Source organism: Telopea speciosissima, chromosome 5 (assembly GCF_018873765.1).
Source record: "Telopea speciosissima isolate NSW1024214 ecotype Mountain lineage chromosome 5, Tspe_v1, whole genome shotgun sequence".
Lineage (NCBI taxonomy): Eukaryota > Viridiplantae > Streptophyta > Magnoliopsida > Proteales > Proteaceae > Telopea > Telopea speciosissima.
In genome coordinates, this window is record NC_057920.1 from 9,577,130 (window position 1) to 9,603,180 (window position 26,051).

The 26,051-nt window shown below is 39.5% G+C and overlaps 1 protein-coding gene across 3 annotated transcripts in view; it reads right to left on the reverse strand.

Annotated features, from left to right (window-relative positions):
* The window catches only part of LOC122661749 (lysophospholipid acyltransferase LPEAT1-like), a 33,306-nt gene that overhangs the window by 610 nt on the left and 6,645 nt on the right, over nucleotides 1–26,051 (reverse strand). For all 3 annotated transcript variants that reach the window (XM_043857251.1, XM_043857252.1, XM_043857250.1), the window contains 4 exons: nucleotides 23,782–23,846; nucleotides 23,615–23,683; nucleotides 15,626–15,759; nucleotides 2,458–2,598 (listed from right to left, as the gene is read on the reverse strand). In XM_043857251.1, the coding sequence (XP_043713186.1) occupies nucleotides 2,458–2,598; nucleotides 15,626–15,759; nucleotides 23,615–23,683; nucleotides 23,782–23,846 (409 nt within the window). The remainder of the gene's footprint in view (nucleotides 1–2,457; nucleotides 2,599–15,625; nucleotides 15,760–23,614; nucleotides 23,684–23,781; nucleotides 23,847–26,051) is intronic.

Consider the following 26,051-nt stretch of genomic DNA (forward strand, 5'->3'; position numbering starts at 1 on the left):
AAAATAAACTTGACTTCAGTGTAAATCAAATCAGATTGGAAGCTCACGCTAGTATTTTAAACAATATATTATGGTCTACTCCACTACTAGCAGAGATGGCCCACTTCACATATCATTGAATGGGTATGCAGACCAGCTTACTGGCCTATAATATCTCCCTAGGCAAGCCACCCCCTGAAGAAGTGGGTAGCGAACGATTGGACTACTAAAACAAACCCAACTAACTCATAAGAAACTTATTTTCCAAACATCATCTATCTATCCACCAATCTTTGGATTACCAAACTGTCAAGCCATTCTCCTTCAGGAGGTGGTTTGGTTTGAGCAGTCTTGATCAATACATAGGTGGCCCAAATTTTACAGTTAGCTTGATGACACCAAATTTTCATGTATTAGAAATAAATAAGAACACACAAAGCTAAACCCCGCCGCATGGATCAACTCAAAGGTGTGTCATGTAAGGTCCACACGGAAAGGAACCCCTGTGGCATCCAATGTCATATAAAGGTCATCCATGGTACAACATTGGCACATTTTGAATTTATGATAGGGAAATGGCAATCTCAATTTCTCAGGTTGATCAAGGTCTCAAGGAGTGAAACGGATTTATAGATTAAATAGTAAGTTGCCATACATGGGAAGCAAAACCTCCAATGTGTTGCAAGACAAGTAATAGATTCAATCCAAGGCAGGCAATAGATCAACAATGCCTTGTACGGTTAATGAGACATACGCCTATCTGTTTAGCTCGGGAAATACACCTACAACCATGAAACTTTGGGAGAAGGTTATTGAAGCCCGGTTGAGAAGAGAGACTCTTATCTTGATGAACCAGTTTGGCTTTATGCCAGGTAGATCCACAACTGAAGCTATCTACTTATTGAGGAGGCTTATGGAAAGATATAGAGATAGCAAGAAGGATCTCCATGTGGTCTTCATCAACCTGGAAAAAGCCTATGACCGAGTCCCTAGAGATCTAATCCAACATGTTCTAGTGAAGAGGTGTCAGGTAAATATGTGGATGTCATTAAAGATATGTATGAGGGCGTGGTGAATAGAGTGAGATCTGTGGGAGGTCAGGGCAAGGAATTCCCAATTACGATTTGATTACATCAGGGCTCAGCCTTAAGCCCTTACCTTTTTCCACTTATCATGGATGATATAACTAAGAGCATTCAAGACGAGGTTCCATGGAGTATGCTCTTTGTTGATGATATTGTTTTGATGGATGAGACAAAAGAAGGGATTAACACTAAGTTAGAGCTCTGGAGCTCAACTTTGGAAACAAGAGGATTTAAGATTAGTCGAACCAAAATAGAGTATATAATGTGTAATTTTAGTCACACCTTGATGGATACTAATATGGTGCGAATTGAGAAAAGAGAGATACTGCAAAGTGACTATTTTAGATATTTGGGATCAATAATAAATAAAGACGGTAACATAGAGGATGATGTTACACAGAGAATTAAAGTAGGTTGGATGATGTGGAGAGGTGCGTCCAGAGTGTTGTGTGACCGACGTATTCCTCTAAAACTTACAGGAAAGTTCTATAGGTCTGTTGTTCGCCTGGTCATGATGTATGGGGTAGAATGTTGGGCAGTTAAGAAGTGTCATATTGACAAGTTTTGTGTAGCTGAGATGAGGATGTTACGTTGGATGTATGGAAAAACAAGGATAAAGTGCGTAATGAACATATAAGAGCGGACTTGGGAGTTACCCCGATCAATGGCAAGCCCTGAGAGAATCGTTTAAGGTGGTATGGTCATATTCAACAGAGACCTAGGGACGCCCCAGTAAGGAGGAGTGATATGATTCCGATTGAAGGGGCTAAAAGAGCTAGGGGCAGACCTAAAATGGTCATAGGAGAAGTGGTGAGGAAGGACATGCATAGTCTAGGTTTGGTCCCAAGTATGGCCTCGGACAGAACCTATTGGAAGGCAAGGATCCATGTTGCTGACCCCATTTAGCTGAGATTATCCTGATGCATTGGGTTGTGCCTTTTTCCTCCTATCTTTCATCTTTCTATTTGTTCCTCATTTTCCATTTGTCCTTTTTAGTATATCTTTGTTTTCTCTATTTTGTTTTGTTTGGATCCATGTAGCCGGCCCCATTAAGTTGGGATAAGGCTTAGTTTGTTGTTGATACACCTACAACCATGGATTTTGCAAGATAAAAACCAGAAATAAGACTTAACTGTGGCTACCAATATCATTAAACTCTCCTTATACCAAAGAAAGATGTAGTGGAACACCTATTTATCTCTAACAAATGCATCAGCTAAGATGCTAGTTGTCTTGACTTTCAAGCACAAGAACCGGTGTAGTTATCTTGCATCACTGAAAACATTAAGGAATGATCTAGATTTCAGACAGTAAGTTGAAATCATTAAAAAAAAAAAAAAAAAAGACAACATGAGACCTGCATCCAACTAATAGTTGAGAAAGAGTCATATACCTCACAAGCCATTAACTTTCGGACATTATTAGCATAAAGTATTGGATCCTCCTTTTCTTGCTCTGAGGGGTAGTAAACAGGTAACTTTGTCACCTCAATGTGATTTACAAATTGACAGAGAAGCAAAATCACATGGCGTAACTGCAAATGAACATCAAAAGAATTTTGGTATAGAACTCAAATTCAATTCATTTAATAAACGCATGCAGTAATAGCAGTAAAAAAATAATTCCTTGGGATATTATTCAGATAATCAAAGAGTGAATTGCCTAAATATTTGAGGCAACCCTCCTGAATAATAAAAAAAATGCAACTCTAGTCTACCCAAATGGCTGGCCGAGATTGTTTATGGCAGCACTATACCCTAGGAACACCACAGTAGTGTCACTCAATTTAAAACTGGAATGCAGACCAAACCATCTAGGTGGTCAATTAGATTATACCTGGTTAAACCCAGTTCTGACCAGTCATATACCAGTTTGTAAAAACATTTACAAATATTAAAAACAAACTAGGAAACTAGTCAATCCACAAACAAGAAAACCAAAAAAAAAAAAAAAAAAAAGAATCAGCTTGGCGTGGTTTTGATATTCATCCAGTTTTGGGGAATCTTTTCTCTTGCAAGGCTCCTCAGTCTGATCTTGTTTGATAAAACCATGGAGTAGCTTCATCAATTCAGAATGGACATGGTTATTATTCTGCCAACATACAGTTTTCTTCCCTTGCTTTTTGTCACTTGATACAGAACAAATAATGAACAAACCAGAGAATGAAGATGGAAGAACAAGAGAGAGCGAGAAGAAGACGATGGAGAGGGAGAGAAACTGAACCAGAGATAGATTCAGTAGTTGAATTCTATCATTGCTCAGATAGCTTTATTTGTAGATGAGTTACAATATGAGTTACAATAGAATAAGGAATAAGGAAACCCAAAGTAAATAGGAAACAATAAATTACTAACTATAACTCTTACTAATCACTAACTCTCTCACGACAGCAACTAACTACCATGAGTAATACAACCCAGTCTATCGCCAATAGGTCTAATAGGGGTCCACGACTCCTCTAGACCACAATCTTAACACTCCCCCTCAAGTTCGTACAAACCTCTCATGCCTAGCTTGAAACAACACTTCCAGAAGGCAGGACCAAACAGCGACTTGGTAAACAGACCAGCCAACTGGTTGGCAGATGAAACAAATGGAGTAACAATCAGCTTCTTCATATAGCAATTTGCACAAATTGGTAGTCAACCTCAATATGTTTAGTTTTTTCGTGAAACACTGGATTCCTGGCAATATAGATTGCAACTTGATTATCACAAAATATCGTCATTGGTTGAATAATTGGAAAACCCATCTCTTGAAGGAGTGATTTTAACCACACCAACTCAGTTGTAGTATGAGCCATAGCTCTATACTCAACCTCAACATTGGATCTAGCCACAGTTGTTTGCTTCTTACTGCGCCATGAGACAAAATTGACTCCAATAAAAGTGCAATAACCTCTAGTAGACCTATCACCATCAGCATCTAAAAACCCCACCAGATCAACATTCTGAAATGGTCAATAAATGAGCCCTTTGTCTGGAGCCCCTTTTAGAGACCTTAGAATATGACAAGCCACCTCCCAATGAACTTTTTCTTTGGCGATTGCATAATTTGGCTAATAACACCCACAACAAAGGAAATGTCAGGACGAGTAATAGTCAAATACATAAGCTTCCCAACTAGTCTCCTGTATCGATGCGAATCATCAAACACTTCACCATCATTAGTGCCAAAATTCTGATGAGGATCCATAGGAGTATCTACTATGGAATTTAATAGTGGTGATTTGAACATTAACCACTATTAACAACAATTGAAATACCTTCAGTCAGATCCTCCCTCTGCTGATTCTAAGGATCCGTTTGAGATAAAGGCCTATGAGGAATGGATGTGGGAGAATGTCCGCATATGGTTATGGAACAGTATGGATCAATCAATTGTGACCAATGTCATGTTTCACCCCACAACTAAAGGAGTGTGGGATGACTTGAAGAGAGCCTTCTCCCATGAGAAGAATATTTCACATGTATATGCTTTATACGACAAACTGTTCACTTTTAAGCAGGGCGATAGGTCACTGAATGAGTACATTTAACTCTTTTATGGGGATACGAGAGGGAGATAAATATTCATCAGCCTCTCACTACCAACCTGGAACAGTTACAACTTACAACTTCATCCAGAAGAGTTCTAAGAGGCAAAGTTTATGGCAGGATTTAATCTAGATTAGTAGTCAGTTAAGAGTCAGCTACTTGCCAACGAAAAGGTACCCTGTCTAAATTTGTCCTTTGCACATCTTCAGCGCATTACTACTACTTCGCGGGCAGACATCACTCCCTCTCCTAAAGAGAGCACTGTTTTTGTTGCTGGCTGTGGCTGAGGATCTAACCTCTCTGGGAGGGAGCGTGGTTCATGTGGTGGTTGCGGACATGGCAGCCAAGGTACAGGTGGCCAGCAGAGTGATCGACCCTTCAGATTGTGTACTTTTTGTGGCATGCTCAATCACACTATGGAAACATGTTGGGCTAAACATGGTCGACCACAGTGGATTCTACCTTCAGCTAATTCTGTTGTCCTCCGTGGGCCGTAGTTTGCAGGATTGGGGGTCGAAAATAGTTTCAACAATGATAGGGGTTGAAAATGGAGAAAAAGATGCCTAATTCGAGTAAACGCTAAACGCCTTATCCAATATAGGGGGAGGGGGCTAGCAGATATATGTAATTTAACCAAATCGGTCTACGATCACTCCATCTCCATTTGCTGCTTGAAAGCCTACGTTTGCAGGATCAAAGTGTCTACTGCTACCCTAGCCCACACAAGTACATCAGCTTTCCTTATATCTACCTCTTTCACTCCGTGGATTATTGATTTTGGTGCATCTACTCATATGACTGGTAAGCCCAAGTTGTTTTCTTCCTTACCAAAGGTTTCTAACTCTTCTCTTGTTATACTCACTAATGGATCCTCTACCAACGTGGCTGGTCATGGTACGGCTTCCCCTACTAAATCTATGACCTTATCTTCTGTTCTTCATGTTCCCCAGTTACGTTAAGTTTGCTATCTGTTAGTCAACAGACCAAATCTCTTAACTGCTCTATCACCTTTTTTCCTTCCCATTGTGTTTTTCAGGACCTTCAGACAAGGAGGACGATTGGTAGGGAGCCTGAGTAGGCCGGGCTCTACTATCTGCATGGCACTAGTCCCTCTACTGCTGATACTACTACTACTGGTGTTTCTCCTCTCCAATGGCACTTTCGTTTAAGACATTTATCTCTATCCAAGCTTCAATACATGGTTCCTAGCTGCAAATCAGTTTCTTGTATGGAGTGTGAAGCCTGTGAACTTGAGAAACATCATAGGTCATCCTTTCCTACTCGTAGGGTTTCGAGAAGTCGGTCCTTATTTTCCTTAGTTCATTCGGATATCTAGGGTCTATATCGTGTTAAAAATAGATTAAGCTTTTCATACTTCGTTACTTTTGTGGACAACTACTCCATATTAACTTGGGTGTACTTGTTGAAGGATCATTCTGAGTTATTGTTTTGTTTTTAAAGATTTTTATAATGAAATAAAGACCTAATTTGACGTTTCCATTACGTTTTTCATTATGATAATGCACTCGAGCATACTCAATGTAATATTCAGCCTTTTGTTCTGCCTCTGGTATGATTCACCAAATTAGTTGTTAATATACCCCCACAACAAAATGGGATTGTTGAACGGAAAAATAGACAATTATTGGAGACCGATCAATCTCTAGTGATCCACATGACTTTTCCCAAGCATTTTTGGTGTGAGGTTTTCACTACATTTCATTTGATTAATCGGATACCTTCTTTTGTTTTAGATTAGCATTCACATTTTTACATTGTGTTTCCCAAAACTTGAGTTTTTGGCTATGTTTATTTTGCTCATATTTTACGTACTTAGGTAGATAAGCTGTCTCCCAGGGATGTAAAGTGTATTTTTCTTGGATATTCTCGAACCCAAAAAGGATGTCAGTGTTATGACTCAACCACTCATATGCAATTTGTTAGTGTTGATGTTACCCTCTTTGAAAGCACTCCATATTTTGTTCCTTCCCAGTTCTATCCCTCCTGATCCCCCTATGCCTGTGCTTGGCCGTTTGATGATGTTCTGTTGTAAGTGTATCAGTGGCGTAAGAGAACAGTGCCATCTATTACTGCTCCGCCCACCACTTTGTCTGCTCCTTCAACTGAAGCTCCATCTAACTTGTGGCTCTTTGTAAAGGTATCCGTTCTTGCACCCAAAAGTCCATGATTGCTTATCCGATTGAGAATTATGTTTCTATATCTCACTTCCCCCCTTTTTCACATAATCTTGCTTTGTCCATATCTACTAACTCTATTCCTCAAACTTATCAAGAAGCCTTATCTCATCCTGGGTGGAAAGTAGAAACGGAAACAGAAATGGATGCTTCACTCTCTCGACATACATGGACCCTGGTAGATTTACCTCCTGGTAAGGATCTTATACGTTGTCGCTGGATATACACCATTAAGTATAATTTAGATGGTTCAGTTGAACAGCTTAAGGCTCGTTTGGTTGCGAAAGGCTTCACTTAGACGTATGGTGTGGACTACTTTGAAACCTTCTCACTTGTTGCTCTCTCAATTTGGTCCGTGTTCTTGTCTCCTTAGCTATGAATTTGGACTGGCCGCTCTATCAACTGGATATCAAGAATGCATTACTATATGGTGATTTACAGGAGGTATATATGGAGCAACCTCCCGGGTATGTTGCTCAGGGGGAGAATTACAGAGAGTATGTAAGCAACACAAAGCTATTTATGGGTCGAAACAGTCACCTAGGGCCTGGTTTGACAAATTCAGCTCAATTGTTACCAAGTGTGGGTTTTCATAATGCTGCTCTGATACCATGTCACTTAATACAGAACAAATAATCAACTAACCAGAGACTGAAGATGGAAAAACAAGAGAGAGAGGAGATGATGGAGAGGGAGAGAAACTGAACAAGTGATAGATTCAGTAGTTGAATTCTGTCGCTACTCAGATACCTTTATTTATAGATGAGTTACAATAGAATAAGGAAACCCAAAGTAAATAGAAAATTATCAATTACTAACTATAGCTATTAATAACCACTGACTCTTTCACGATAGAAACCAACTACTGTGAGCAATACAAACCAGTCTACCGCCAATAGAGGTCCAAGACTCCTATAGACCACAAGGCCACAAGGCAACACCTAGGCATCCAAGGCGGTCGCCTTTCTTGCATCAAACAAGGTGTGTTAGTCTTGGACCCAAGAAACGCCTTCGCCTTAACAATATGCTAGCTTGGCTGGACAAACAAAACCCAGTTTAGAAGCCTGGGCCAAGAAGAACTATGCCTATAATTGGCCATCGGTTCCAATAGGAATACACTAGGAGTTTAGTAAAGTTTGGGGGTTAATATTATAATTCAAGCTAAGTTGAAGTTTTTAGTGATCGACAAGCATTAAGTTTTTGAGTTAGAATAGGACTGTTGAGAGAGCTGGCGGTAGAAGTTCAAATTGAGTTTGAAATTATTGTTTCAAATTGTAATAGGGAGTCCAAGTTCAGTTTTTGTTTAGCAAATAGATGTGTGTAGATATATGTACCTACACCCCACCACACACACACATCTCAACCCACCCCCCAAAAAATAAATTATGACTGCCAGTTGCACCGTGTTGGAGACCATCTATGCTGGTTTGGCTGCTACATCCCTCTCCCTGCTTTGGTTTCTTCTTAATCATACTCCATCTCAGGTCAGATCCTCCCTTTATTTCTCTACTCTGATTCTCATCTTCTTCCCTTGTATCTCCCTTGCTTCTAAGGCTGGGTGGATCCTCTGTTTTTCAGTCAAGTTTCATTTTTCTTATCTTCTTCATCCTAGTTATGTTTCTTTCAAGATTTGATACTAAAAGATTCTGTTATTGATATCTCTGGAATTCTAAGATCGATTTTTAGTTTTATAAATCTGAAGTTACAGAATTAAATCCATACTCTGTTTCTGCTTTTTCTCTATAACAGAACTGCCGCACCATTCAAGTTCCAAATGGAATACTATTTTCATGATGTAGACTATTCAACAAGCCCGGGTGCCTGGGATCCTGAGTGACTCCTTTGACCAAGTTACAGTTTGGTTAATTTGGTTTTTAAAGAGTTACAGTTCAAATTATTAAATCCCTGTTCCCATCTCTCTTCCTTCTAATTTCTGAATCAGTAGACTGTTTGGTAAATACCACAATAACTGATTTTTCTTCTAAATTGCATTAATTTCTGAATTTGTCCAGTTTTCTGATTTCTCCTTCGCAACTTCAATTCAGATCCTAGTTTGAGTGTGGTTCCAGCCTCTGAGCTCTTCCAGATTCCATTCTAGACTCGGACCATAAAAACGTTCTTACAACACCCTTGCTGAAGTTTACCACAAAGACGTAGCCCCTGGGTTTAATCCCTCCAGTGCGACGGGATTCAGTTGCTTTGATTCAAAGATAAAGATTTAATTCTTGGTATTGTCTACAACAACAACTAAGCCTTATCCCAATTAAATGGGGTTGGCTACATGGATTCGTGCAAAGACAAAGTATAAATAATAGAAGTAAAAAAGAAAGGAACACAACAACCTTGTGAATACCGGATTGAACTGAGAGGGGGGTGAATCAGTTCCCTTAAATTTTGACGCTTTTTGCAAACAACACAGTCGCTTACAGTCTCACTTCGCACCACCAGAATGTGGCCAGGTCTACAAAGACTGTAAACCCACTCTGCAAAACAGGGATTAGTCTCCAACAAATAACAATAGGCAACGAGACAGGATATACGTGGTTCACCTCACAGTGTGTGAAGACTATGTCCACAGAGCAATACCCCTCAGGTTTCGTGTATGCCCAATACTCAACTCCAATACAATTAGCCGCCCCTACGGCCAGGATACCCCTTACCATGCTTCAACCTCTCACCTCAGTAAGGGCAAGGACCTCAATCCCAATACAAGAATGGCCTCAGCCTTACAATCAATCAACCCAATAAATAGATTCAATCACAAACCCAACCCATAACAGATTGCACTCTAGGTTCTACCCAATACATTCAAAAATAAAGAAATAAACCTAGAACAGAGAAGCAATGGTTTGTGATCACGTTTACCTTCTCAAAGGCAACCCCCCAACCCCAACCGAATGCTATGAGATCTTCAATAGAACGAATCAAGCACTCGAATCCATCACCAAGAACCAAACCGAAGTTTTCAGTCGATTTCCTTTGGGCCTCTGCTCTCGAACCGCGCCAAAATGGTAGAAGACGACTTCTCCTCGATTTCCTTCTTCTCTAGGGCTCCAGAGATGCGTTTTCGGTCCTCCCAAGTGAATATATATATTATTCCAATAGATACCCTATTGACCAACTGAATACTGTCTTCACAACCACACCACTGCCAAATCCTTGTTGCCAACACTGACAACATTGCCAAGAGCACCAACAAACCTCCACAACAACTCAGCAATATCCTACCTAAATGGGGTCGGCTATATGGATCCTTGCCCTCCAATCTGCTCTATTCGAGGTCATACTTGAGATAAGACTTAGACTATACATGTCTTTCCTTACAACTTCTCCTAGAGTCATTTTAGGCCTGCCCCTAGCTCTTTTAGTTCCTTCGATCTGAATCAGATCACTTCTCCGAACTAGTGTATCCCAACTCCCAAGGCCTCCTTTGAACATGACCATGCCACCCCAAACGACTCTCCCTGAGCTTATCATATATTGGGGCAACTCCCAAATCAGCTCTATTATGGTCATTCCATACTTTATCCTTCCTAACTTTGCCGCACATCCATCTCAAGATCCTGATCTCTGCTACACTTATTTTATCCATATGACACTTTTTAATGGCCCAACAATCTGCCCTGTACATCATAGCCGGTCGTACGGCTGTCCTGTAGAATTTTTCTTTGAGTTTTAAAGGAATACAACGATTACACAATACTCCAGACACATCTCTCCACTTCATCCATCCCACTTAATTCTCTGTGAAACATCATCCTCTATATATTACCTTCTTTATTTATCGTTGACCCCAGATATCTAAAATAATCATTTTGCGATATCTCTCTCTCCTCAATATTCACCATTTCATTATTCGTCTTAGTGTAGCTAAAGCTACACACCATATACTCTGTCATCATTCTACTAAACTTAAAACCTCTTGATTCCAAGGTTGATCTCCATAACTCCAACTTAGTGTTAATCCCCCGCTTTTGTCTCATCCAGCAAAAACCATACACCATGGAACCTCATCTTGCATGTTCCTAGTTAAATCCATGATAAGTGCAAACAAATAAGGGCTTAGAGTTGATCCTTGATGTAATCCAATCGTAATTAGGAGTATCGGGTATCGCATCGTAAAGATGATTTTAAGAGACGTATCGTATCGTATCGGAGAGTATTAACCATATCGGGTCACGTATCGACCCTATATAGTTGATACTTTTTAAGTATTGTATCGGTGTTGCATCGTATCGATACCCTAAAAATAAGATACGTATCCGTTAGTATCGGCGGATACGTTAAGATACTTAAAACCTTGGTCACCACGCCCCCATACACGTCTTTAATTATATTTGAATACTTACTCTACACCCTTTTCTTCTCTAGTACATGCCATATTAACTCTCTAGGGACTCTGCCATAGGCTTTTCTAGGTCAATAAAGACCATATGGAGATCCTTCTTGCAAACTCTAAATCTTTCCATTAGCCTCCTAAGTAAGTAAATAGCTTCCGTCGTGGATCCACCTAGCATAAAACCAAATTGGTTCTCCAAGATAGTAGTTTCTCTTCTTAGGTGGGCTTCAATAACCCTCTCCCATAATTTCATTGTATGTCTGCAAGATGGATATGGGAAAGGCTTAGGACCAGTTTACCTTGGATTTCATTGATCGTGTAATTAAAAAGATAAGGTCTGATGTTAAGTGGTGGCATTGGCGGAAAAGTTATTTGATGGCTTCATTTTCCACTCAAATAAATGGTGCTCCCCCTATGAATAGTTCAGGATCTGCAAATGTTCCAGCCTGGCATGGGAAAAGGATCTCATATCTCCCTTTCTTAATCAATGTCAAAATATTTTTGGCAAATTCTACAAAGTTTTTGCACCTAGAGTGATGTAGATTTTAAATGAGAGTATGACCCAAGAAACTGTCCATTCCAGTACATACATGAAACCAGGTACTTTGTGGGGCATCCCATTCTAAGATGCATTCTCTAGTGTTTTGAAGCTATTTTATGGTCAAGGATTAATCTAAATAATAGATTTGTCTTTATGGTGGGTGGAGTTCTAGTTATTGATAAATGACAATTTTATGATCTGACATTGGGTCAGGTTCCCCTAGGGGAAGCTATGGGATATGAAAATCTGGACAGGTACTTTTGAATATATAGAAGGAGGTTAGGTACTTAGCGGCACTTGTCTTTAGAAGGAAAAGACAAGTCCAGCCAGATTCCTGCCCTCTTTATGTTTCTCTTCTCAATGGTCTCTGTTGCCAAGCAATTGAGCAAACAAAGTTCAATTTCCTTTTGGAAGGAGTGGATTAGAGATCTAAATTCATATTGTTGCCTGAGACAAGATCTATCATGTGCTCATTCATTGCTTGTTCTCTTGATAGCTATGGTCAGACTCTTTCTGTTGTACAGGATTTGTATCTTCCTGAGAGAGCTGTTAGTCCTCACAAACAGGTGGACAACATTGCATCACAGTATAATCTTTAGAGGATGCACACTAGTGAAGTCTTTGGAGCATTTGGAAAGAGAAGAATCACAGAACTGTCAACCATAAATTATCTGCCTTAGAAATGAGAAATAAACTTAAGCATGTACAGTCCTTCCTATTTATATGGTCTTCTATTTTAGATTCCTTTTTCCCCTGCCTAGGGAAGGGGAGAAGAGGTTCAGTTCTGCAATTTTCCATGATCATTCATGTTGTGTAAGAATCATGTATGGTGCCGGCTTAATTAGATATGTTTCTTTGCCTATTTTGTTTTTGGCCTCTAGAGCTTTCTTGTGTTAGGGGACCCCTCAAACCCTCAACCCTACTTATTTACAATAAATTTATTCACTGGTAAAAAAACAATAAAAACAAATATTGAGCTTATCATGTGGTCGAGACAAAGCACTCAAAACCACACACTTCGAAACACTGCCATATCATAACATATGGCACACATTGGTATTGAAAGGATACCGCAGTGAATACCATTCCAAGAGGTACTAATTAGTAATGACATAGCATGTGATAATATATTAACAATATGCCATAACAATGTATGAAGAGCGAAAGAAATAAATTTTATCCAATTTTCAGATTTATTTTCACCTTAGAATTTAAAGTTTCAATACACCAGCAGGTGTAGAGATCCTCTACAACTGCACCAAAAATTTTTCCATTCAAAAAGTGACATGGAAATTTCAACCATATAGATATCTAGGTTTTGATGTGAATTGAACACACATCAACTTTTATACTCAAATTCAATCATATACCCTCCGATGTACACATCCTTGTACCTTCTCTATACCTTGAACTTTTTTTCAAGGTAATCCTGAATTTTTCAATGCTTTATTTTGCCACTTGGAAAACCCACTTAAGTTGAACCTTGACATGTGAGTAGGAGCAAAGTTCGACAACTCGGGTCTCGATGCCAACTCGGACCCTTGAAAAACCGAGTCGAGTCAAGATCTCGGCGAGATCTCGCCAAGTTGGTGCACTTTTTTTTTTCTCAACTCGAAGCCTCATCTCGGTGGGTTTTAGACCTAGTTTGGGTCTGAAACTTGATATTCAGCCTATTTTAGGCCATTTAAACACAATGGCACTATCAGATTTTGCAAAAACAAAGTCCAAATAGGAGTTTCACTTAGTGGGAAAGCAGGACAGACACAGGACAAACACACTTATTTATGCCTAATATCATTTGGTGCACTTTTTTTTTTCTCGACTCGAAGCCTCATCTCGGTGGGTTTAGACCTAGTTTGGGTCTGAAACTTGGTATTCAGCCTATTTTAGGCCATTTAAACACAATGGCACTATTAGATTTTGCAAAAACAAAGTCTAAAAAGGAGTTTCACTTAGTGGGAAAGCAGGACAGACATAGGATAAACACACTTATTTATGCCTAATATCATTTAAGTAAATGTTTTTGTATTTGTATTTCATTTACTTATGATATTATTCATAAATAAGCAAATACCCCCTATTTGAATCCAATAAAAATAGTTAAAAAATAAAATTCCAAAAGGAAAAAAAGTCAACCCCCCAGTTCAAGAACAAAAACTGGATTTTCGGCGGTAGGTGCAATTTTCAACTTTCTAATGTTGGGGTTTTTCTCAAATCTAAAAATTCCATAAATCTTATTATGGTAAAACATTGCTAAAAACCAAAAGTGCGGTAAAATATTCATTTATTTTGATGTCCAAAAAACTATTTTCATTCAGAGCGATTTTGACAGCATTCGTCAACACCGAATTAAGTTTGACCGGTACATAACTCCTTCAAATAAGGGGGTATTTGCTTATTTATGAATAATATCTTAAGTAAATGAAATACAAATACATAAACATTTACTTAAATGATATTAGGCATAAATAAGTGTCTGTCTTGTCTGTCTTGGTTCTTGGCATAGATAGGTGTCTTTATACCAGGATTTTCCAGCAAGATCTCGAGATCTGGCACTCATATAAAGGACCTAGATGGGCATTTTCCTATGTCAAACCGAGATCTCGGAGAGATCTCGACCGAGATCCGAGATCTCAAAGAGATCTCGGAGAGATATTGTACTTTTATGACTCGACCCCCATCTCGTCTCGGGATTTCGAAAAACCGAGAAACTCAGCGAGATCTCGCGAGTTCTCGAACTATGAGTAGGAGACTTGCAAGCCTACCTGTCTATAAAATCCCAGCCTTATCCAATCTGCCACATGGCATAACTTGGGGCGCTGGTGTAGAGAAACCGCCCGTAAATGCAGATTCCACTTTTGTGGTAGTTTTACTTTGAAGGCGATATAGCACATAAATTATCCAAGCATGAAGAAATTCATATTTAATATATGGGAGACCATTCTCTATGGGGGAGTGTGGCCCTGCGCAATGAAAGGCGACGCAGAAGCAGCTTGAGGGGCGGGATATCCGCCTTTCACAGCTGGCAGGGCTGTCATTTCACCCCCCCCCCAACTGTGTTTGGGCGTAGGCGGCACACTCCCCCACAGAGAACTTTTCTCCCTAATATATTTTAGCACATCTTGAGCAAATGCATCTCAGCCATTATTCAAGGAAGTGGAATCGGCAACCAAATTGGCCTCCACCGATTCCGATTCTGGCAGAACCAGAATCGGCCAGAATCAGTGGAATCAACCTGAACACTGGAAAAAGCCCGATTTTTTGAAGCAGGAATTGGATCCAGCCGATTCTGATCCGATTTGACTGGAATCGGCGATCCAATCCCGATTCTTAGAATCGTGGTCTCAGCACCAACAAATACGAATTTTAATACATAGCCTCACCCTCCGTAATTGACAAATAATACAGGAAAATGGATAGTTTAGGTATTTCGTTCATGTAGGTCTATTTTGGGTCTTATCTTGTATGAACAGCTTAGCTTTATCTGCCCAAAATCCAATGGTTAGGATCAGATGGCTAGCCTTTTAATCTGAACAGTTTAACACACTAGGACTAGGAGTATAGTCACTCCTACAGTCTTCCTCTTTCTTTTTTAAAACAAACAAAATCATAACTTTCTTCCTTATTTGATCAGAACATTGATAGGACAGTAAAAGTTACTCATCTTGACTAAAGCAATAAACAAGAATTTTCCTATAAATTAATATTCAAATATTAAAGCTCACACAATGCAGTGCTCACTATCGGAAAGTCCAGGTCAATAAATTGCAGCTCTGGATTCACCGTAATATTCCATGACAACTAAAAGAAAAGATAGAAAATATATATATGCAAAAGCACGAAAATCATTTGTAGATGCAACCAATGGAACAAATTGATTAGATTAATTACATGCATCAATGAATAATGTTAAAAGTAATGTAAGTACAAATAGCTCGATGGCTACTCACCCCAGATATGGAATCCCAGGCTGGACTACATCTCTTGTAAGGATATCTTAGGATCACAGGAAGCACAGGGGATTTCGACAAGAATGCACCTGTCTTGAATCGAAGGAGGAAGTCTCCATTAGTAGTTGTGCCCTCTGCAATAAATAAAAGGCAAAATGAGGAAAATATGACCACTAATTAGGAAAGCGTGTTACACAATCAGAGAAGTAATGGTCTACAACTCTTCCTCTAACCATATGTGAGTGGGAGTTTCCAAAGAGAGTTTAAGAAAGGCCCCACATCACCATTCTGATTAAGGAAATTTATATGTATGGATGGTTTCTTGATGCTTAATTGAGCATATTAAAAAATAGAGGGCACGTCTTTGCATAAAAAATGTTAGAGTTCATGTAATAAGGATACTTTGGGTACTGGGATATATTATGTTGTATTGTTCTTTTACTTTCTTACCTTTCTACCTCTCTTAGCTACCTTACATTAGCATGAGGGATAGGTATGTAATTACCCTTTTATTATTGGCTAAGTGAATCAATATAGGAGAGAGTAGACCAATACTCTCCTACACAATTCTACCGCCATCTCTTCTCTTCTTCTTCACAACCCTCTACTCTCACCTTCTCGCTCTTGTTCTCTTGCCCTTTAGATTTCAACTTGGTAACAGCATCCACTATTTTGGTTTGAGAGTTGTACTACAAGTTCTCCGCATCCGTTTCCTCTCTTTGGAACCCTAGGTTACAAAGGGTTCCAAGGAAGAGGCTACTATGTGAAAATTTTGAAGAAATCATGAGATGAGCTTGGATGAAGATCATAGAAACACCAAGAGGAGGTCTCATGTGAAGAAACAGATATTTGGATCCCAAATCGACAAAGACTAGCTTCCTACAGATTTCCGCCAACTCTTTCTTTGAGTTTTTCCTTCTCTCTCACCCGGCTGTTGTTGGAGCTGAGATAGGATCTATTTGGATCACACAAGGGCCCCAAACAACCCCCACATGGTCTTGGTTAGTGAAAAAAAGATCTGTTGAAGCACATCTCAATTTTTCTTGGTTCAAGTGGTATCACCAACTCTGTTTTTTCCCTCTTTTTGATATTGAAATGGTGTGTGATGCTTCCGGATGCCTTGTGTTGGTAAGCTTTTTTGTTTGGACCGCTAGAGTTATAATGAGATGATGTCCTAGTTCGAAATTTCGAACAGCCCAACATCATGTGTTGGTAAGCTATGTGTGAGATAGTGCCTTTGTGTGTGCAAATGAGGGTTGTGCAATGAGTATTGTTGGTGTGCCTTGATAGTTCCAAGAGTGAAAGCAAGATATTGCCATCAATAGATAATGGTGTGAAAAGTTAGTATTTCAGCCTGGGAAGAAATTTTAAATACACTAATTCACCCACCCCCCTCTAAATGTTAGCCTGGGAATAACAGAACAGAAACGAAATACCGAACCTTGGATGATGTTACACCTTGAAGATTTGGGTAGGGTTTGTACTCCCCGCTTGGTTTGGATACTAAACCAACTCTTGTATTATGTCATCAGGAGTTAGCAAACCTATGGAAGCTTCGGCTAGTGGTTCAAGTGGTTCCCATCGTACTCATATTGCTTTTGTGCATCCCAACACCCAGATTTCCATTGTCAAGTTGGGCAATAACAACTACTTGGACTGGGCTCATTCTGTGAAGCTTTCCCTGCGGAGTAGGGGGAAATTAGGGTACATTACAGGTACCATTCCGGCTCCTAACTCAAGTGATCCAGCGTATCAGAAATATGAGACCAAGACCTCCACTTTTAGAACTTGGTTGATCTTCTCTATGAAACTTGTGATCGGTAGGAGGTTTATCAGAAAGGAGACCGCCAAGGATATTTGGAAAAGCGTCTCTAAGACCTTTGACCAAGTGGGTAACTCGGTTAAGGTTTACCAACTCCTCCAGAAGATCATCACAATGAAACAAGGAGATAGGACAATTCCTGAAGATTATAACATTGTTATTGGTCTTTCTGGGAGGAGTATGACCATTATAGGGACCTCCAACTATCCAATCCAAAGGATGAAGCAAAGGTATACCGAAACTTGAGAAGGAGTGTGTCCTAATCCTCCTTCATAGGCTGAATCCGGAATATAAACCAATCCGGGTACAAATTTTGGGTGACTCTCCTCTTCCTTCCTTAAATGAGGTCTGTACCTGCTTACAAACTGAGGAAACTGTAACATCTCTTGAGCGTTCTACCCTTCTAGTTCCTATAGAGATTGGCATGATGGAGGAAGAGGCCAAGGGCCACCACGTAGGGACAACAGAGATAAGACTCCAATATGATCATTTTGGGAAATCTGGGCATACTAGAGATAGATGTTGGGAGCTTCATGGCCATCCCCCTCGTATGTGTGGTGGCATGAGAGGGGGGAGTTAGAGCACACACACTGTGATAATTGAGGCTGAACCTATGGGATATCCATCTGGATTTTGGACTTCAGACAGGCCACAGTTCTCTCACACGGGAGGATATTGCACCATCCTGCAGGGTTATATCACAGCTGGATAGCTCTTCTTCTACATATATAGTGCCTGACTCTTCAGCTTCAGCTTTGCAGGTCTCTACATCTGCTCCTCCCACTGCCCCTTCTTAGGTCATTGACTCTGGAGCCACTGACCATATGACTGGCATGTCTCAGTGTTATGATTCTTATTATGTCTGTTCTGGTAGAGATAAGGTTAGGATCGCTGATCGTTCTCATTCCTCTATTTCTGGTAAGGGTAGTGTCCATGTTTCTTCTTTTATTTCCCTTTTGACTTTTTTTTTATCAAACTTTATTTCCCTCGACTTCATTCTTTATGTTCCTAAGTTTGCCACTAATCTCTTATCTACAAGTCACTTAACCAATCTTGAATTGTTGTGCCACTTTTTTTTCCCTCTTATTATCTTTTTTAGGATTTGGAGATGAAGAGGATTATTAGCAATGGACGTGAGGAAAGGGGCTTTACCTCTTGATCGGGGAACATCCTTTTTGCCTACTGACTCAGTCCTCCACGCGTGGGCATAGTGACAAAATATTGTTGATTCTGTCATGCATTGGCATTAACGTTTGGGCCATCCTTCTTTTGTTGTTATGAAAAAACAATTGCCACATTTGTTTTCTTCCATTTCTCCTTCCCATGTATTTTAGTGTGACCCATGTTAATGTAGTCCTAGGTAGGAGTAGTCCCACTAGGAACCAGGGTAATAGGATCACCAAACAAGGCTGGCTGATTGGGACAGCTTAGGCTAATTAGGGCAGAATTAGGGTTAGGGTTAGGGTTTCGAGCTAGGGTTTTATTTGGTAATGATGTGCAGGTTTTCAGGAGTCTATTGGTGTAGGTTTGGATTGATTTGGATGAAGTTGGAAATCTAGGGTTTCGGGTTAGAGGCCTTGTAAAAATGGAGTGTTTTCACGATCTAGGGTCTAGGGGTGGATTTTGGGAAAAGGGTTTATAGGGTATTAATGGGAAGGTCTAGGGGGTTATTTTGGTATAAAGAAGTTAGGGTTTGGATGATTTACGAAATTCTGCAATTTAGGGCAGAATTGGATTTAGGGTTTTGATGGATAGATTGGGCTGCAACTGAGATCGAGTGGAGGGATAAGGCTGGACAGATTTTAGAGTGAGGCTAGGGTTCAGATTTTAGAGTGAGGCTAGGGTTATGGGAATCGATTAGGGTTAAGTGGAGGATTAAGAAGAGGAATGAAATTGCAGAATTATTATACTACTTACTTGAATTAACACTGATCTCCAACAGTAGCAGATTGAAGAAAAGCTAAGAGAGGACCTCCCGATCTACAAGATGCAAGGAGTCGATTGGAGATCCACCAATCCCTTCACCTTGATATTGCTCACAAGGCAACCTTGATATTACTCACAAGGCACACTCACGATGGAGCAAAGGCAGCAACAAAGGCAGCAAGCATAAAGCTGAGTTTTTATTAATCAAATTCGTCCTCGAATTTTGAAGTGATGAGGGGGAAACAACATGTGAGCAGCAGCTTTGACCATTCCCAAGCAGAATTCTGGTTGCTTGTAGACTTTAGGGATGTAGTCTTCAAGGCGTGGAGCGTTCTCTTCAAAGAACCATAGTGGCATAACAAACTCTATGTGCTCGACCTCTTTAAGAACAACATCTTGGATGTCGATGATTTCTTGTGACGTGTTCTCAATCACCATTTCATCTTCCATGTCCTCAGCCTTGTTTACTTTGCTCTCTTCAGTGAAGACCTCTTCAATAGTTTCTTCTACCATTGTATTTTGGACCTCCACATCAATTTGATGCCCGAGTTTACCTATTCGGCCCATTCGAACCAACAGCCCCATTGAGATCCTGTTGCTTGGCCTCTAATAGGATCCTTCTCTTATTTAGAGCTACATTACATGTTTGTTTGCTAAACATTGGTGTTTCTCTTATCCTTATAATGGTAATAGATCCATTGTTCCTTTTCATACTGTGCATACTGATGTTTAGGGACCTGCTCCCACTACCTCTCTATTTTGCTCGCGTTATGTTGTCTCTTTTGTTGATGATTGTTCCTGCACTACATGAACCATTTTGCTGAAACAAAAAAGTAAGGTCTATGATTCTATCTAGAATTTCTATCAAATGATTAGCACTCAATTTGACACTAAAATTAAAATAGTACGTTCTAACAAGGGGGGGGAGTACATGTATGGTGGACTCCCAACCCTTTTTTACTAATAATGGCATTACCCATCAGCTTGCTTGTGTTGATACACCCCAATAGAATGGGGTAGCTGAAAGGGAAAATCGTCATTTATTGGAAGTCATTACGAGTCTGCTATTTGGCATGCATGTCCCTGAGACCTTTTGGTCTGACGCCCTTCTTACTCAACTATATGCCCACTAAGCTTCTTGGTTCCAAATCCACTTTGGACATTTTGTCTCCTTAGGCTTCAGCTTTCTCTCTTCCTCCCAAGTTGATTGGGGTGTGTTTGCACTTTGCTATGTTCATGTCAATAAGTCTGCTCGAGCTAAACTTGACCCTAACGCCCCTAAATGCCTTTTCCTTGGATATCTCCCTCTACCAAAGGTTATAAGTATCATCCCTCTTCCGCTCTTCCCGAAGGCGACTTCTCTGCAAAATGTCACCTTCTTTGAACTTGCACCTTTCTTTACTCCTCACCAACACCCTCTTTAGGGGAAGAATAGTGGGAGTAAAAAGGCTGTTGATGCCACCCCTTCTTCCACCTTTTCCTATTCCTTATTTATGCTTAATATTGGGAAACACAAGGAGGTGAGTGTTGTTGATGTTCTTGATCATTCAGGCAGAGCTGGTAACGATGAGTTACTTGTTTACAAAAGAAAGGAAAAGAAGACCTGCCAAGAGACCTCTTTGGATCCACATCCTGAGATCCACCTTCCTCAGTCAGGTAACGCTCCTTCCCCTCCTTCTGAGTTCTATCTTCCCATTTCTATTTGAAAGGGAAAGAGAGCTTGTACTAATCCTACAGCCAAGTTTGTTTCCTATGATGTTAACTCTCCAACAGATGTTGCCTTCTCTATTGCCCTGTCCTCTGTTCCCATTCCCAAGAATGTTGTTGAGGCCATGTTTGACCCAAAGTGGAGGGAAGTCATGTGCCGCGGAAGATAAATCGCATGAGCTCCATGTGCAAGGACCATGGGATCTTGGACTGCACCAGCAAGGGATTGTTAATGTATACATTGACACTGCCCTTCCCTAACAGTTCGAGCTTTTAGGTGAAACGGTAGTAAACAAAAACCACAAACATTTAGTGAAATATTTCGATTTCCGCGAAAGTTTAAACGAAACTAGGTGCGACTCAATAGTGCCGGGTTTCAACCAAAATTTCGGTTTCGACTCGGTTTCGTTATAAAATAGTACATATAAGCTCTGGTTTAATCTTTTAGGTAAATACTCCAACAAAAAACACCCCAAATTTGAAATTTTTGGCCAAATCACCTACATTTCTTGGTGGAACAAAGTGTTGCGGACTACTACAACGCATCTATAGCAGCGATTTTCTGCATTTAAGCAAGATTTGTGTAAGCTTCAAACTTGGGTATACCCTTTTTCCTCGAAGGTTTCGATCCTTCCCAGAACTCTATGTGATACAAACATTGAGTTGGAGGAATGCACTGATAGACTACTGCAGATTCCATTCAAAAGGCGCTACTTAGTTTGCAAGCCTTTGTCATTGTCAGTCAACTAAGTAGGGCCTGAGGCCCCCTGCGAAGCCATAAATCAGAGGAGCATGACACCTTGTACCTGAGAAAGCCCCTTTTCGCTTGAACTGTTCTTTTCTTAGCTTTTCACCTTTCGCTTTTGCTCGAGTCAAAATCATCCGATCTACAATCGTCAAATAGATTGGTCATGGTTTCGCAGGGGTGTTTTAACCTTGGTTGTACACTTGTACACTTGTACTTGACTACTTGTAAGTTGTAACCCCTGTACACTTGTGCTTGTAACACTTTGACATTGTGTAATATTAAATGGGTTTTACTGCATTCCTAATGCATATTTTAGTTGTTTTTATTGAATTTTGTGAGTTCTAATACTAAATTATGTGTAGAATAGGCTATATTTGAGAAAGTATACAGCAGGGTACGACGTACACTACCAACCTAGGGAACGAAACCAAACTAACATTTTGGGTGTGCTTTTTTACAATCTAAAGGTTCCAATATATTTAGAAATGCTTAATTAGGGTTTCCCTGAAGTTACGGACCAAAATATGGCCATTTGACCATCAACATGACCAACTGAAATGGACAGCCTAAACATGCAAAGTTTCGGTCGAATTTCAGTTGAAAGCCAAAATATTTAGGTTTTGACCAAGGTCAAAACCGAAATTTCAAACCTTGATGCACACACAGCATAAGTTCTCAGCCAGTGCGATCAAAATATGGTTTGTCTATAGTTTGTATTGGGTGAGAGAATTTAACCGTAGGTTGAACTTGAGATATCATTTTTGTCCAAGATAGGTCAGAATTTCTGTTTTCTCATGAGTTCCTGAATTTTTCTTTTAATAACCGAGCTAAGAAAATATTATTAATAAAAAACAAGAGGAAAATAATGTGCAAGTATGATATCATGTCTGCAACAGAGCCTATGTGCACAATTATAATCAAACCAAAACAAAAGTTGACCAGGATACCTGCTTTAGCACCTTAAAAAAAAGTTAAGTTTAGTCCCTCACTTCGAAAACCCCGTTAATTTGGGTATTTGTTCTTCAGTTTACTTCAAAATTTTGGGGCTAATTTTCATCAGCCAACGTCCAGGATACATGATCCAGAACATCTCCTGCAGCCACAATGGCATTATGTTCTGTTCAACAAACATAAAAACTTTCAAGGCTCTGGCAGGTAACACAATGTTACTTTTAGAATTTCCTCATCACAAGCCTAGCTCATTTGTATAGTTCCAGATCAAGCAACTCGAATTATGACCATATTACTGAAACTTAAACTTTATTCCAAATTCTTTTTTCTTTTTTGAAGAGGTAAGAATCACTTCCCAAATTCAATTTCAGCTTTATTCCATTTAATTGAACAATTATATAAGAGCAAGGCTGTGAATTGAATCTCTTTTTCTTCCTACTCCACTTCTGGTGAACAAAAAATTCGTTAAGTACAAATTGCAAAGTAAAAATCTTGACCATTTTCTACAACTCTGATTGACCATTCAATGTGCTAAGTTAAACTGTTAAGATATTGAGGTGAACCTAGAACTCTGAATTTCAACAGCATATGTCCCCTTACACCAAAATCAACGAATGTCATGAAATTACATAAGACTTAGTGGTCACATTGAAGAAAACTAATATTATCTTAGAATTGAATGGAAAAACATTCATATAGACAACCCATTTAGCTGGTATAAAGCTTCGTCGAGTTGAACAGTAATCTTACAGACATGTAGCGTGACATAATGCACCAAGGGAATCATGAGGCTACGTGCATGCAATTAATAAAATCAAATCAAATTTATGGCAACCTGGAAAAAGCAACATCATTGGAGCATTTTTGTTCTGATGGGCTTCCTTAACTCTTTCAATCACAACACCTGCAAGTACAGAGACTTAAAGAGTCTGAGAACTGCACATAATGGCCCAATAAATTATGATGCATACAAAGAAAAGTAATTTTTAAAGATTAATGCACCTGAAACACCCTTAAAGTCAGATGATTTTGATTCCCGCTGGACATAGACACAACCAAGGCATTTGCTGTTGAACAAAAGCAATAGAAAACTATCAGGCCATAGTAACGAGATACTGAACAAATGCATCAAGTGATAAAACTAGAAAAATATATCCCTTAAGATGAATGAGAAGGTCCAACTGAAATAAAAAGAAGTATTTAAAGCCTCAAGTCACAATAAATGGTACAACATATTTTCAAACAATTTTCAGATTCCAGAGAAGTTGATAAAGGAAAAAAAATGTCTCAAAAAAATTTGGAAGTAGGAAAGCAAAATGCAAAGCCAAGAAAATAACACGTGACAGGATATTGGGAAGAAAGTGTAGCATTGATGGATGAGTGATAACAATCAACAATTATGTTAGTTGGCATCCATCATTCTTGTGTTAGAAAAAGATGTAACCAATGTAATTAGTGCTTATGTACTCCAAAGAGGATTGGATGAAAATACTAAGAAACAATTTTGGGAACACATGGATAGATTAGTTCAAGGAATTAGTCAAGGACAACAGATTATTATAGGGTGAGATCAAAAAGGAAATACTGGAAGAGATAGTAGAGGTTATGAATTTTGAAGATAGGAATGAGGAGGGGACTTCAAAATGATGTTGTAGATTTTAAAAGAATTGGTGATAGGATAGTATCCATCAAACTTGGGTTAGGAAAATAGGTAACCAATAAAATTAGTGCTTATGCATCCCAAAGATGATTAGATGAAAATACTAAGAAACAACTTTGGGAACACATGGATAGATTAATTCAAAGAATTAGTCAAGGAGAAGAGATTATTATAGGGGGAGATCTAAAGGGACATATTAGAAGAGATAGTAGAGGTTATGAAAGAATTCATGGAGGCTATGGTTTTGGAGATACGAATGAGGAGGGGACTTCAATTTTAGAATATCCTATGGCTTATGATCTATCAATAGTAATCACATGCTTTGAAAAGAGAGAAGAACCTTTATTAACCTTCAAAAGTAGGCAAAATAGTCGCCAAATATATTCTTTCTAACTAGGAGGACCGATAGGATATTATGTACAGATTATAAAATTATACCAGGGGAGAGCCTAACCACGCAACATAGATTACCTGTTGAATCCACTATTGAGGTCAAACACCAACTCAGCAGTGAAGATGGTGATCCAGTGGATAGGGAGAGATATCAGAGGCTCATTGGTAGATTTATATATCTTCCCCATACTCGGCCAGATATAGCATATGTTGTGCAGGTGGTTAGCCGGTTTCTACATGCTCCACAGACTATACACCTTAAGGCAGTAAATCGAATCCTGAGATACTTAAAATCAGCTCCTAGAAAGGAAATTTTATTATCCAATCATGATAATCTGAAGTTGGAAGCCTTTACTGATGCAGACTGGGCTAGCTCTATAGATGATCGACAATCTACTTCTGGATATTGTACCTTCCTTGGAGGAAATCTGGTTACCTGGAGGACCAAGAAGCAACCAGTGGTCTCCAGATCGAGTGCAGAAGCAAAGTACCAAGCAATGGCTCAAGATGTATGTGAGCTTATATGGCTTAAGGTGTTACTTGGAAATCTGGGGGTGACATCTGACGAACCGATGAGACTCTACTGTGATAACAAGGCAGCAATTAGTATAGCTTATAATCCAGTCCAGCATGATAGGACTTAGCATATCGAGATTGATAAGACACTTCATCAAAGATAATCTTGAACAAGGCTCGATTTGCATTCCAATTGTCACTTCCAAAAATCAGTTAGCTGATGTTTTTACCAAGGGTTTAAATATAGGATATTTCATCCTATTATATGCAAGTTGGGCATGAGAGACATCTATGCACCAACTTGAGAGGGGGTCAAGTATAGGGATTTTGACTAGATATGTCAAGGATAAGGACTATAACTCAGCCTTACCTAACATTCCTTAATTGTAATCGGTTGTAATCCCAAATCCACTATACAAATAAGAACGGCCTTTGTCATTCTAGACAAGCCAAATCTCTATCTCTAACATTGATTTTCTGTGTTTGATATTTCTTTCAACTAATCAATAAACCCTGTATTCCTTCCACCTATCCATATTTTAGACCTGCTGAAGCATAGTTGTCAAGGCGACGCCTAGGTGGGCGCCTTGGTCGCCTAATTGGTGTCACCTTGATTTTGGACCCTCTCCAACGCCTTGGATCACCTAGACGCTGTGACAACATGCGCTGAAGTGACCTATTACAATGAAAACCCCTTGGACTA